The sequence below is a fragment of the Balaenoptera acutorostrata genome, chromosome 2 (genome assembly GCF_949987535.1).
Source record: "Balaenoptera acutorostrata chromosome 2, mBalAcu1.1, whole genome shotgun sequence".
NCBI classification, from domain to species: Eukaryota; Metazoa; Chordata; class Mammalia; order Artiodactyla; family Balaenopteridae; genus Balaenoptera; species Balaenoptera acutorostrata.
Genome location: NC_080065.1, coordinates 182,994,549 through 183,009,358, shown reverse-complemented (window position 1 = coordinate 183,009,358; position 14,810 = coordinate 182,994,549). Strand labels below are relative to the sequence as shown.

Here is a 14,810-nt window from a genome sequence, read left to right as displayed (position 1 = left end):
GCTGCTGCTTTAATTTTCGGGGCTGGGTGGCACTGGGTGTGTCTGGCCCTCTCTGGACCTCAGCTTTCTTGGCTGTAAAGTGGGCTTTTCTTGGGCATTCCCTGGCAGTCCAGTGGTCAGGACTCGGAGCTGTCACTGCTGAGGCCCGGGTTCGATCCCTGGTCGGGGAACTCAGATCCCATGAGCTGTGAGGCACAGCCCCCCAAAAAAGGCTTTTCTTGAGGGTCAGGAGGCAGGTTTTGCCGAGCTGAGGACCACTGTGGGCAGTCATCTGAGGGACCCCGCACTGCCCCACCCAGCCAAGCCAAACACGCAGGTCCTGGGGTCACTTGAGCTTTAATTCTGGGAGGAGGGATCTGCCTGACTGACACGCCACGCTTGCAGATTGGCCCGCTGGTCCCCTGTGCACTCGGCTGCGTGCTCCAGCGCCAGTCTCCTCTGCAGTTTCCCTTTCAGCTCTGCTGTCACATCTGCCAACCCTGGGAGTGGGGAGGGGGGTGGTCCCTGAGGCTTCAGCGGCACCAGGGATTCCCCAGTCCAGGCTGTTCTCTCTTATATCCACCCAGGACTGCTGCAGAATTTTCGGGGCCCAGCATAAAATGAAAAATGTGTTCAGTGGACATGAGGAATTTCAAGATGGACACAGCAGAGCATTAAACCAAGCGTGGAGGTCACCCATGTGTGACTACACGGGTCCCCCGCTTGTGAAGCCCACCCTGCATTGACCCCTTACCTGTGGTCGGGGAGGAGAAAGCCTGCGCTGAGCTGACTGCCAGCTTCCTGGCCAGGCCACTGTTGAGGCCTTTTTTGGGCTCTGGTGGAGAAGGCAGATGAAGGCTGAGGCTGGCTCTTGGCTGGATGGGGAAGGGGCTGGGAAGAGGGACCCCTACCTGACATGGGCACAATGGGTGGCTTTGCCTGAAACATGGCCAACTTCCTGGGCTTCGGGACAACTGGTCGACTAGGGGAAGGCACTGCGTGGACAGAGGTGTGGCATGTCACATCCAGTCGTTAGCCTGCTTCTCATCCCCAACTCTCACCCACCCCGGCCGCCACCCACCGTCCTGGTTCACGTAGTTGGCAGCTGGGGCATCTCCAGTGGGGATCACATAGTTCTCATCCTGGTTCAGTAGTGGGGGCAGCTTGTCCTGGCTGGACACGGGCGCGATGGACGAGGGAGGCAGCTGCTTAGGGCCACCCCTAGGGGGTGCAGGACCTGGTGGGAAACTGTGGTCACTGTCAGGGCCCACGTGGTGCAGAGACACCTCAGGGTGAGGATGTATGTGCACACCTGGTTGCATGCATGTGTCCCTGTGCATGTGTGTCTGTGCATGTGCCCGTTTATGAGTCTGTGTGTGTGTCCCTGTGTAGCATATACATGGACACTGGGTGAATTTGCGGAAGTTGAATATATGCAAAGGGTTTATACACACGTGTGTGCATGACATCGCGTGGATGCTAAGGTATGTGCTTGGGCGCTTGTCTCTATTAGTGTGTGCACGCATGTATGTGTAAAAGTCTGAATTTGTGCTCTCGAGTGGGTATGTCTGCATTTGTGTGTACGTGCGTGATTGTGACGTGAGGTATGTATACGTGTGCTACATGGGACTGGAACTGTGTGACACCCGTATTCATGCATGTGTGCAGCCACTATCTACATAGGACCTTCTGATTATGCAGGTGGACACATACAGGTTTGTGTTCATGAGTGTGGCATGTATGTATGTATGTATACTTGGGCCCTTCATGCACGTGGGGTCTGAAGCATCTGCCCAGCCCAGGGAGAACTATACTGCTCACTCCACAGACCTTTCCAGTCTCTTCTTGCTTTGTAATCGGGACTACCTCCCACCCTGATTTCCCATCTCTACCTACTGAAATCCTTTGAGACCTTCAGCAAACACCCCCTCCTCCAGGAAGACTCCCCTCTACTCTGCCCTGCCTCCTCTTCTCCCAGCTCTAGGTGCCGCGCCTTCCCCACCACCCCCCGCCCCCAGCCCCAGGTTCGACTCCTCAGGGCTGGGAGTGTCTGTGCCCAGCCATGCCCGAACCCTCCATAACCTGGAAGCCCCTAGAGAGCAAGGTCTGGGTAATTTCTCGGTCCCTGCAACTCTGGGTAGAAGATTGGGCACAGGTGACGCCATGAGGTTCCTAGGTCTTTCCCCACTCTGCCCCAGTGGCGACCGCGGGGACAGGGCATCACCTGGGCCGGGGGCCGAGGGGGCCGAGGGGGCCGAGGCCGTCACCCACACACTCTCGCCATTCTCTTTATCCGCCTCCACGTAGCCTGGAACAGAGAGGGCAGCCTGGAGGAGGCACGGCGGCTGGGGGCTGACCCAAGGGTGTCCGGGTCGGGGAGGGGGCGGGAGAGGCGTGGACTGGGCCCCCCGAGTTCCCTGAGGCTGTACCAACCTATCACTTTCTCGTAGTCATCGTCCAGCAGGAAGGGCATCAGCTTCTTATTGGAGTGCGACACGAAATAGTTGACCACTGCGTCGAGCGAGGTGCAGGAGAACTGGGGTCAGATAGGGGATGTTATCAGGGCTGGCGGGGAAGGGGAGCAGACCCAAGCCATTGCAATTCCCGGGACCCGGGCCCAGCTCTCACCGGCTCCTTCACGTCGATCACGTACTTGGGGCCCTCGCGCTTCACTTTGTAGTGCTGGACCACCGGCGTCCTGCAAGGGCAGGGGCGAGTGAGTGGCCTGGGTGAGGACAAAAAATGGCCTGCCCCTCGTCCGGGCCTCGCCACCATGGAGGGCCTAACCCCGACTTGCTCCCCTGCACACTGACCACGCCACATCCTGGCGTGGGTCTCTGCAGGGGACCAGGCCCTCGAAAGACTCCACCTCCTAGAAAAACCCTGCGCCTGGTCCTGGCACTGCCCCCCAGGAGGACCGTCCTGTATGGATTCCATCCCGGGGGGCCCCGCCCGGGCCCCGCCCCCGGCTCAACATTCTGCCTGGCCCCGCCCCTATATCTGACCACACCCCTGCACCCGATGCCCCTCCCACCCCGGCGCCGGGGCCACGCATGCGCACCCGTTGAGCGTCTGGAGCGTGCTGACCGACACTCCGCCCGCGCCGTCCCCGCTGGGCCGGAGCAGCAGGTTCCCGCACTCGGGGTGGCGCTCCAGGAGCAGCTGAGCCTCCAGCCGGCTCACTTTCAGGAAGCACCTAGGGCGGGCCGCGTCACTCAGCAGGACAGGCCCCGCCCCCAGAGACACAGCCACGCCCTCCCCCACGTAACCCCGCCCCTGGGCACCCAGCCTTGCCCTCCCGTCCATGACCTGGTTCCTGGAGACCCTGCCTTGCCCGACCCCAGGCCCAGGCTCTGCCTCCGGAGGCTCAGGCTATCCTGCGGGCACACAGGCCAACACTCAGAGACCCATACCCGCCTCCCAGGCACCTATACCCTGTCCTGGAAAACTTGTCCCGCCCCCAGGCACCTAGGCCCGCCCATGGAGATCCAGGCCCGCCCCCAGGCAGCTAGACCCGCCCCAAACACCCAGTAGGGCTCCCAGCTGTGAGACCTAATCCCCGCCCCTGCCCGGATGCAGTCTTACGCTCAAGACCCAACGCCTGGAGACCCCACTCATTGCCCTCTCCGGCTTCATGCTGTCCAGCCCGCCACCATCCTGGAGACCCTCGGGCACTTACGAGGGCATCTCGAGCGCACGTCGTGCCTCTTCTTTGGCCAGGGCCTCGGCCATCATGTACAGGTGTCCGGGCAGCAGGGTCAGGTTGGACGGGACACGGAGCTGAGGGGGGCATTGGGGCGTCAGGGAATGGGAGGCTGTGACTGTGTCACAGAGGGGCAAACTAAGGCCAGAGTGCGGATACAGCCAGGATGGGAACCCAGGTCTGGGGGCTCCAGAGCCACCTGACACCTCAGGGGCAAAGAGGGCATAGAGAGGACTTAGGTGATGAGGAGGACAGAGCAAATGCTAGCATGTAGGGTCTCAAACTCAGCGGCCTGCAGGGGGCAGACTGGGAACAAATGAGTAACCTAGAAATCAGGAATGTCTACTAACACTCCTGGTTTTTAAGTGATAGCAGCTGACTTTTAAATTTATAGCACTTTGTTGGCAAAACAAAAGACGTTTATGGGCTACATCTGGCTCATAGGCCGCCAGTTTGTGACCAGTTTGCTATACTCGAGAGGTTTGTTTGGGGAATGAAGGTTGGAAATTAAAAAGAGGATTTCTGAGCAGGCCTAGTGGGGAATGGGGGAGAGAGGGGCCGAGGACGAGCACTCTTACCTCCACCACCGTCAGGATGAAGCCTTTCCACATCTCCCGAGACTCCAGGCTCTCTACCTAGGGAGGGAAAGAAAAAGATTTTGTGTCGATGAGCCTCGGTCTAGTCATCTGTGAAATGGGAGTGAGGAATAAGAGTCCCTGTGTCCAAGGGCTGTTTTGAAGACTAAATGAGCTTGAACAGGTTAATTTAGAATGATGTCTGAATATAAGTTCTTAGTAATGTGGGGTACTGTTATTCTTTAATGTTATTACATCAACATTTAAAAAGTCAGATCATGTATCTCCTATGCTTGAAACCCTCCCTTGACTCCTACCTCCCTCAGGGTAGAAGCCCAGGTCCTCCTTGTCACCCACAGGCCCTGTACAACCTGCCCCTGTCCCCCCCACAACCCTCATTCCCTCCCTCTCTCCCCCTCTTTCACTCTGATCCAGCCACAGGGGCTTTATATATATATATATATATATATATATATCACGTCTTCTTTATACATTCATCTGTCGATGGACATTTATGCTGCTTCCATGTCTTGGCTATTGTAAATAGTGCTGCAGTGAACATTGGGGTACATATATCTTTTCAGATTATTGTTTTCTCCCGATATATGCCCAGGAGTGGGATTGCAGGACCATATGGTAGCTCTATTTTTAGTTGTTTAAGGAACCTCCATACTGTTCTCCATAGTGACTGCACCAATTTACATTCCCACCAACAGTGTAGGAGGGTTCCCTTTTCTCCACACCCTCTCCAGCATTTATTTATTTTTTATTATTATTTTTTTTTTATAGCTACTTTATTTCTTTATTTTTGGCTGTGTTGGGTCTTCGGTTCCTGCGAGGGCTTTCTCTAGTTACGGCAAGTGGGGGCCACTCTTCATCGCGGTGCAGGGACCGCTCTTCATCGCGGTGCGCGGGCCTCTCACTATCGCGGCCCCTCCCGTTGCGGGGCACAGGCTCCAGACGCGCAGGCTCAGTAGTTGTGGCTCACGGGCCCAGCTGCTCCGTGGCATGTGGGATCTTCCCAGACCAGGGCTAGAACCCGTGTCCCCTGCATTAGCAGGCAGATTCTCAACCACTGCGCCACCAGGGAAGCCCTCCAGCATTTATTATTTGTAGACTTTTTGTTGATGGCCATTCTTTCTGGTGTGAGGTGGGTACCTCACTGTAGTTTTGATTTCCTTTTCTCTAATAATTAGCGATGTTGAGCATCTTATCATGTGCCTCTTGGCCATCTGTATGTCTTCTTTGGAGGAATGTCTGTTTAGATCTTCTGCCATTTTTTGATTGGGTTGTTGTTGTTTTTTTTTTTTTTGATATTGAGCTGTATGAGCTGTTTGTATATTTTGGAGATTAATCCCTTGTCAGCCACATCGTTTGCAAATATTTTCTCTTATTCTGTAGGTTGTCTTTTCATTTTGTTGATGGCTTCCTTTGCTGTGCAAAATCTTTTAAGTTTAATTAGGTCCCATTTGTTTATTTTTGTTTTTATTTCCATTACTCTAGGAGGTGGATCCAAAAAGATATTGCTGCGATTTATGTCAAAGAGTGTTCTGCCTATGTTTTCCTCTAGGAGTTTTACAGTATCCGGTCTTAAATTTAGGTCTTTAATCTATTTTGAGTTTATTTTTGGGTATGGTGTTAGAGAATGTTCTAAGCGCAGGGATTTTTAATTGTCTTAGTCACTGCCGTGACACTAGAAGAGTGTCTGGCACACAGTAGGTGCTCAATAACGTTAGCTGAAAGATTGGATGATGGCTGTGATGGTCCTTGTGGATCAGATCTTGTTCTGGGCACTTTACATATATTATCCCACTTTTCAGTTGAGGAGACTGAGGCCCAGAGAGGTTAAGTGACTTGCCCAGTGTCACCAACCCAGTGGTAAACTTTGTGCGACTCCATGCTAGTATGTGTTAATGGTGGGTGCGACAAGAAGGGAGGGTCTCCTACCAGCCCCACCTTAAGAGACCTACCTTGAACTTGATCTCCTGGTGCCGCAGGACCAAGCAAAAGTGGGTGCCAGGGTCATGGGAGCTCCCCCAGGGAGATTCATCTGTGAGCTTCACAAACACGCCTAGGTCTAGCTTCTCCATATACTGGGGGCACAGTAGACAGGGTCTGAGCACCAGGCCTGTGGCCCCTCAGGCCCCCTGTCTTAGACATACCATCCACGTCCTTTGCTTGGTCCCTGGGGTCAAGGTGGGCCAATTCTTGAGCTTTCATTTCCATCCTTACCTGGGAGTCCCGATAGCTATTGTAGAAATAGAGAGTCAGGCCCTGGAGGCCTGCCCAGAACTTCTTGTAATCCTGTGGACCAGAGTTGGAGAAAGAGAAGGAGGTGAGGTGGCGAGGCTGGGTACCTCCATCATAGTCTACCTCAGGACGTTTGCACTGGCTCTTCTCTCTGCCTGAACACTCTTCTCCCAGATCTTTACATAGTTTCCTTCATCACCTGCTTTGGGTCTTTGAACAAGTGTTGCCTTCTTGGGGAGGCCCTCCTCATCCATGGCCTGTCTTCTGGGGATCTGTTACTCTCTGAGAAAGGACCAAAGGGAACCTACAGGGGTAGGAGCTTTAGGAGTAATTTGTGCTAACTCACTTTATGGTTTTCCATCCATCCACCCACTCATCCATCTGTTCCACCCTCCCATCCTTCCACCCTCCCATCCACCCATACATACATATAACCCCCTGTCCCCTTATCCACCCTGTAAATATTAACATCTCCTAGGTGCCAGGCACTGGGCTAGGTGCTCAGTCTACAGTCAGAATTTCACAAGGCTCTGGACACTAGAAGGTCTGCAGATTCAGGATTTCCCCCTCAGGATTCTGAATTCCAAATGTCCTAGCTCTCTGGAGGCCGAAGGGGCTGATACAGATCAGATTATAAGATTCTAGAATCTTTTTCACCAAATAGTCCCTGAGCACCTACTCTGCGCTCAGCTCTGTTGCAGGCAAAATAATAAATGGGGCATGGCTTCCTTTTCTAAATAGATGATGTTCTGGGAATTCCCTGGCGCTCCAGTGGTTAGGACTCTGTGCTTTCACTGCAGGGGGCACAGGTTCCATCCCTGGTGGTGAAGGGTTGGGGTGGGGGCTAAGATCCCGCAAGCTGCATGGTGCAGCCAAATAAAATAAAATAATGATGTTTTAGAAAGATAGAGAAAGCATAGATACTTAAATCCTCCAAAGAAGAGAAACTAGCACCCTCAGGGAGGGATAGATCCTGGACCAAGAGATCACAGAGGAGGAGAGAAGCCCTCCAACTGGGAAATCTGGGAAGACTTCCTGAAAGAGGAGGTACTTTAATTAGTCCATGATAATGAGGATAGCTCTTATATTGACGGTGATCATCCATCCATCAATCCACCTATCAATTCATCCATCTGCCTACCCATCCATTCATCCAGCCACACATCCATCCATTCATCCTTTTTTTTTTTTTTTCCCCACAAACTTTTATTTATTTATTTTTGTTTGCATCGGGTCCTAGTTGTGGCATGCGGGATCTTTCGTTGTGGCGTGTGTGCTTCTCTCTAGTTGTGGCGCGCGGGCCCAGCTGCCCCGCGGCATGTGGGATCCTAGTTCCCCGACCAGGGATCGAACCAGCGTCCCCCGCACAGGAAGGCAGACTCCCAGCCACTGGACCACCAGGGAAGTCCCCATTCATCCTTTTTATCCACTTATGTACTCACCCATCCATCCACCTGTCTACAAGCATGCCTCATTTTATTGCACTTCACAGATATTCTGTTTTTGGTTTTTTTTACAAATTGAAGATTTGTGGCTACCCTGCTTTGAAGAAGTCGTTTGGCGCCATTTTTCCAACAGTGTTATTTTTAAATTAAGGTACGTACATTGTTTTTTTAAGATAGAATGCTATTTCACACTTAATAGAGTACAGTCGAGTGTAAACATAAATTTTATAGGCACTGGGAAGCCAAAAAATTCATATGACTCACTTGATTGCAATATTCGCTTTATTGTGGGACTTCCCTGGTGGTCTAGTGGTGGGACTCGGTGCTCCCATTGCAGGGGGCCTGGGTTCAATCCCTGGTTGGGGAACTAGATCCTGCATGCCACAACTAACAGTTTGCATGCTGCAACTGAGAAGCCCGCCTGCCACAGCTGAGGATCCCGCATGCTGCAACTAAGACCTGGCAGCAGCCAAAATAAATAAATACATACATACATAAATATGCAAATACATACATAAATAAATAATATATATTTGCTTTACTGTGGTGGTCTGGAACCAAACCTGCAGTGTCTCCGAAGTATAGCTCTGTGTATCCATCCATTCACCTATGTGTCCCTCCACCCATTCACCCATCTGTCCATCCATAGGTACATACTACATACATACATTTAACATTTACTGAAGACCTACTATGTGCCAGGCACTGGGAATACAGCAGTGATTAAACTCACATGGTCAGACCTACTTTGTCATGCACCAGCTATGTGCCATCCGTTGCACATTGTTTAAGCTATCTGTGCCTCAGTTTCCCCACCTATAAAATGGCAATAATAATGGTGCCTGCCTGGGACTTCCCTGGCAGTCTAGTGGTTAAGACTCCGGGCTTCCACTGCAGCGGGCACAGATTCGATCCCTGGTCCAGGAACTAAGATCCCACATGCCTCTTGGCATGGCCAAAAAAAAAAAAGGTACCTGCCTCAGAGACTGTTGTGAGAATTGGGTGAATTAATACATGCAAAGCGCTGAGTCAGATCCTTGGCATGCTAAGAGTTATCCCTCGGGACTTCCCTGGTGGTGCAGTGGTTAAGAATCTGCCTGCCAATGCAGGGAACACGGGTTTGAGCCCTGGTCCGGGAAGATCCCACATGCCATGGAGCAACTAAGCGCGTGTGCCACAACTACTGAGCCTGCACTCTTAGCCCAGAAGCCACAACTACTGAGCCCACGTGCCACAACTACTGAAGCCCGCTGCGCATAGAGCCCCTGCTCCGCAACAAGAGAAGCCACCACAATGAGAAGCCCGAGCACCACAAGGAAGAGTAGCCCCGCTCGCTGCAACTAGAGAAACCCCGCGAGCAGCAGCGAAGACCCAACGCAGCCAAAAATAAATTTAAAAAAAAAAAAAAAAGAGATATCCCTCTTCTGTAACCATGCCTATGGCCTTTTCAACCCATTTTATTTTTTTAGTTTTAATTTTAATTTTATGATTTTGGCCTCACGGTGTGGCCTGTGGGATCCTATTTCCCCAACCAGGGATAGAACCTGCGCCCCCTACAGCGGAAGTGTGGGGTCTTGACCATTGGACAACCAAGGGAGTCCTTTTTTTTTTTTCTTTCCATTTTATAATAGAGAAAACCGAGGCACAAAGATGCAGAGTCACTTGTACACGGCTTGGGAGTCAGGACCGCGCAGAGCAGGGATGTGAACTTGGGTCTCATCCTCTGGGGCCCTCGCGCTCTTTCTTAACCCCTGAGATCTCATGCCTCTGGATGCTTTCTAGGCTGGGGAGGATTTGGATGCATGGAGGCGGAAGGACAGGAGGAGGAAACTGCCAGGGCAAAGGCAGAGAAAAGCCTGGTTGGTTTGCGTCCTGGTAGGAGATGAGTATGCGGGATGGGCCTTAGTGGGAACCAGGCTGGGCTTTATTCTGAGAAGGAAACACAAACACACACACACAGACACACACAGACACACACACACACACACACACATTGGGCCCCTGGCCAGTATCTGGGCCTGTGGGACGTAGCCCCCATTAATTCTCACTGCCCCTCCTCGCAATCTGTACTGACTTTGACCCCTGGGTCTGAAGTTCACAGAGTTAGCTCAGGGTGGCGGGGGGGGGGGGGGGGGGGAGGTGTGGGAATCAGAAGGCTCCCCATTTCCTGGAGTAAATTCGCTGATCCTGTTTGTATCCGAGAGAGACGTAAAGAGACCAAGACAGAGAGAGATGGAAGCAGGCAGGAAGAGACACAGAGAAAGAGAAAGAGCTCAGATCAGAATCAGAGACACACAGAGAGACAGAGACAGACAGACAGAGGGACGTAAGCTTTCCCAGCCCCGAGTCCGTGCCCTGCCCCACCCAGCACCCACCGCGTTCTCCTTGGCCGGCTGCGGAGGTCTAGGCTCAGAGAGGTGCTGCACCTGCCTAGGCTGCCCAGCAGCGCCAGCTGGGAGCGTCTTACCCGGTCTCGGGGTCCCTTCTTCTCCAGGAAGCTCTCGTGGTAGTGTGAGGGCAGGCCGCTCTTGGGCTTGGGAACCCGGGGTGGCCTCAGGGCCAAGGCCATGGCGGGCCCAGGTCTTTGGCCTGGCCTCTCCCTCCAGTGGGTGCCCCAGCTGAGCCGGGAAGCAGAGAAACAGGTTCCAGGGGAATTTCCTCTCTTCTGTCAGCTCCCGAGCTCCCTCCCCTGCCAGGGCTGGATGGGGGCTGGGCCTGGGCAGGTCCCGAGATCCTAGGGAAATCCCCTCCTCTCTGGTGCCCACAAGAGGTCAGGGAGGCCTGGCTGGAGTAAGGGAACAGAGGAGAGAGCTGCTGGGAGCTGTCAGTGCGGGGTCATCAGGAGGGGGACCTGCCTAAGCAAAGGCCTGGAAGGGAGAGAACGGAGTCTGGTGCCAGAGTGGTGAGGGGATGAGACCAGAGAGTGATACAATGTCCAGGAAGCCCGTTAAGCTGCCTGGACGTTAGGACAATCTTGTTTGTATCTACCAAAAATCTTGCAGGGATTTTGACAGGAATAGCACTAAACCTGTATATCAGTTGAGATAGACTTGACATCTTTTATGTACTGGGTTGAGTCTTCCAACCCACAGACATGGTCCTTCTCTTCCTTCCTTCCTCCCTCCCTCCTTCTCTCTCTTTTTCTCTCTTTTTCTTTCTTTCTTTCTCTCTCTCTCTCTCTCTCTCTCCCTCTCCCTCTCCCTCTCCCTCTCTCCCTCCCTCTCTCTTTCTTTCTTTCTTTCTTTCTTAGTAATTATAAACACCATTGTATTTTTAGTTCCAGTTTTCACATTCATTGCTAGCATACAGACATGCCATTGATTTTGGGGTGCTGATCTCTTATCCTATAACCTTGCTGAACTAACCCACTTCTTAGTTCAAGGGGCGTTTTTGGTCGATTTCTTGTGATCTTGTCCACAGGCCATCATGTCATCTGCAGATAGGGTTAGTTTCATTTCTTCCACCTTTCCAATCTGTATGCCTTTTATTTCCTTTTCTTGTCTTGTTGTGCTGGCTAGCACTTCCAGGACTCTGTTGAATAAGAGTGGTGAGGGTGGACATCTTTGCCTTGTTCCCAGTCTTAAGGGGAAAAGTGTGATTTCCTTGGCAGTCCAGTGGTTCAGACTCCATGCTTCCACTGCAGAGGGCATGGGTTCAATCCCTGGTGGGGGAAATAAGATCCCACATGCCACGTGGCGTGGCCAAAAATAAAAAAAGTGTTCCGTCTTTCACCATAAAGTACAGTGTTAACTGAAGTTTTTTTTTGTTTTTTTTTTTTTAAAGGCATATTATTTTTTTTATTTTTTTATTTTATTTTTTTTTTAAATTTTATTTATTTATTTATTTATTTATTTATTTTTGACTGTGCTGGGTCTTCGGTTCGTGCGAGGCCTTTCTCTAGTTGCGGCAAGTGGGGGCCACTCTTCATCGCGGTGCGGGGACCGCTCTTCATCGCGGTGTGCGGGGCTTTCACTATCGCGGCCCCTCCCGTTGCGGGGCACAGGCTCCAGACGCGCAGGCTCAGCAGCTGTGGCTCACGGGCCCAGCTGCTCCGTGGCATGTGGGATCTTCCCAGGCCAGGGCTCGAACCCGTGTCTCCTGCATTAGCAGGCAGATTCTCAACCACTGCGCCACCAGGGAAGCCCTTAACTGAAGTTTTGTAGACGTGCTTCACCAAGTTGAGGTAGTTTCCCTCTGTTCCTAGTTTGCTGAGAGTTTTTATTATGAGTGGGTGTTGAATTCTGTCAAATGCTTTTTCTGCATGAATTGATACGTTCTTATGATGTTTCTTCTTTAGCTTGTGTGTTAGTTTTCTGTGGTCGATATAATAAATTATCACAAATTTAAAGGCTTAAAACAACACAAATGTATTATCTTACAGCTCTGTAGGTTAGGAGTCCTACGTGGATCTCACAAAGCTAAAATCAGGGTGTGTTGGCAGGGCTGTTTTCCTTTCTGAAGGCTCAAAGAATGAATCTACTTCCTTGCCTCTTCCAGCTTCTAGAAGCTTTCCTCGTTCCTTCCTCCATCCACAAAGCCAGCAACTGTGGGTAGGAACCTCACATCATATCGCTGAATTTCTTCCATAGTTATCTCTTCCTGACTCTCTTCCACTTTTAAGGACCCCTATTATTACATTGGGCTCAGCAGATAATCCAGGATCATCTCTTTATTTTATTTTAATTTTTAAAAAATTAATTAATTTATTTATTTAGACTGCGCCAGGTCTCAGTTGTGGCACATGGGATCTTTTGTTGTGGTAGGCGGGCTTCTTAGTTGCGGCATGCATGCGGGATCCAGTTCCCCGACCAGGGATTGAACCCTGGGCCCCCTGCATTGGGAGCATGGAGCCCTACCCACTGGACCACCAGGGAAGTCCCAGGATCATCTCTTTATTTTAAAGTCAGCTGATTAGCAACTGTAATTCCATCTGCAACCTTAAATCCCCTTTGCCATGTAACCTAAATATTCACAGGCTCTGGGGATTCAGACATGGACACCTTTAGGGAACCATTATTCCACCCACCACAGTCTCTTAAATATGGTGGAAAACACTGATTGAATTTGGCATACTGAACCAGCCTTGCACCCGTGGAATAAACTTCACTGGGTCATGATGTATATAATTCTTTTTATATATTGCTGAATTCTATTTATTAATATTTTGGTAAGGATTTTTGTGTTTGGATTCATGAGGTATATCCTGTAGTTTTCTTTCTTTGTACTCTCCTTATCTGGTTTTGGTGTCAGGGAGATGCTAGCTTCATAAAATGACTTGGGGGGACTTCCCCGGTGGTCCAGTGGTTAAGACTTTGCCTTCTAATGCAGGGGATGAAGGCTCTATCCTTGGTCAGGGAGATAAGATCCCATATGCCTCGTGGCCAAAAAACCAAAACATAAAACAGAAGCAATATTGTAACAAATTCAATAAAGACTTTAAAAATAGTCCACATCAAAAAAAATCTTAAAAAAAAATGAATTGGGAAATGTTCCCTCTTCAACTTTCTGGAAGAGAATATGTAAAATGGTATTAATTCTTCTTTGAACCTTCATAGAATTCTCCATCTGGGCCTGGAGATTTCTTTTTTTGGGGACTTTTTTTTCCCCCCAAGCAAATGAATACTTTTATTAGCATGGTAAAAAACATTTTTTTAAAACACATAGGGTTTTGACCTCAAATACTTGTCAGGTCTGCTACAGAAATGAAAGTGTAGCTAAACAATTTGAGAATCTTGAAGATACCTAGTTTCTTTTTGGGGACTTTTAAAATTACAAATTCAATTTCCTTAGTAGTTATAGGGCTGCCTGGACTTTATACGCATAGCAAAGAATAGCCTTTGGAATCTGCTCAAGAACTGTGTAGTCTGGGCAACCTCTTCATCTCCTGAACTGTCTGGTAATGTTGATTATACTATCTGCCATATAGGGGTGCTGTAAATGGTTAATGGTTAATAAGGTCACAGCAGTTAGCTTTTTCTTTTTTAATAAATTTATTTATTTTATTTATTTATTTTTGGCTGCGTTGGGCCTTTGTTGCTGCGCGCGGGCTTTCTCTAGTTGCAGCGAGCGGGGGCTACCCTTCCTTTCTGTGCCCGGGCTTCTCATTGAGGTGGCTTCTCTTGTTTCAGAGCGCGGGCTCTAGGAGCGTAGGCTCAGTAGTTATGCCTCGTGGGCTCCAGAGCGCAGGCTCAGTAGTCGTGGCGCACGGGCCTAGTTGCTCCGCGGTATGTGGGATCTTCTAGGCTCAGGGCTCGGACCTATGTCCCCTGCACTGGCAGGCGGATTCTTAATTAATTAATTAATTTTATTTTTGGCTGTGTTGGGTCTTCGTTTCTGTGTGAGGGCTTTCTCCAGTTGTGGCGGGGGCCACTCTTCATCGCGGTGCGCGGGCCTCTCACTATCGCGGCCTCTCTTGTTGCGGAGCACAGGCTCCAGACGCACAGGCTCAGTAGTTGTGGCTCACGGGCCTAGTTGCTCCGCGGCATGTGGGATCTTCCCAGACCAGGGCTCGAACCCGTGTCCCCTGCATTAGCAGGCAGATTCTCAACCACTGCACCACCAGGGAAGCCCTGGCAGGCGGATTCTTAACCGCTGCACCACCAGGGAAGTCCACACAGCAGTTAGTTTTAATTTTATTTATCAAAGGCAATGGGGAGGGAGGTGGTCATAGTTGTATTTTATAAAAATCACTCTGGGGCCAGCCAGGGTGAGAGATGGACAGGGTGTAGGTGAGTATGGAGGCCTGAGTCCCTAGGAAATGATCCAGATGGGAGAGGCTCGAGATCCAGCCCTGGGTTTTGTAAGAGAGCCAAAGAGAAAGTAGGCAAGGGAATGGGGGAATAAACGGGCCAGTTTGAG

General features: G+C 50.8%; 1 protein-coding gene across 4 annotated transcripts; it reads right to left on the bottom strand.

Moving 5' to 3' along the window:
- Positions 1-320: 320 nt before the first annotated feature.
- On the bottom strand, positions 321-10,665 carry STAP2 (signal transducing adaptor family member 2). 4 transcript variants are annotated; one of them, XM_057541730.1, is made up of 13 exons: positions 10,420-10,663; positions 6,490-6,561; positions 6,228-6,350; positions 4,261-4,317; positions 3,659-3,759; positions 3,041-3,175; positions 2,608-2,677; positions 2,413-2,515; positions 2,204-2,287; positions 1,061-1,216; positions 891-974; positions 734-814; positions 321-479 (listed from the first exon to the last, which is right to left on the bottom strand). In XM_057541730.1, the coding sequence occupies exons 1-13, from the start codon at positions 10,519-10,521 to the stop codon at positions 337-339; spliced, it is 1,311 nt and encodes a 436-aa protein (XP_057397713.1). In that variant the 5' UTR covers positions 10,522-10,663; the 3' UTR covers positions 321-336. The 4 variants fall into 4 exon arrangements, with proteins under 4 accessions (XP_057397713.1, XP_057397715.1, XP_057397716.1 ...); XM_057541731.1 differs by having other exon boundaries at positions 447-571; positions 10,420-10,665; XM_057541732.1 differs by lacking the exon at positions 3,041-3,175 and having other exon boundaries at positions 10,420-10,664.
- Between the last annotated feature and the right edge of the window lie 4,145 nt (positions 10,666-14,810).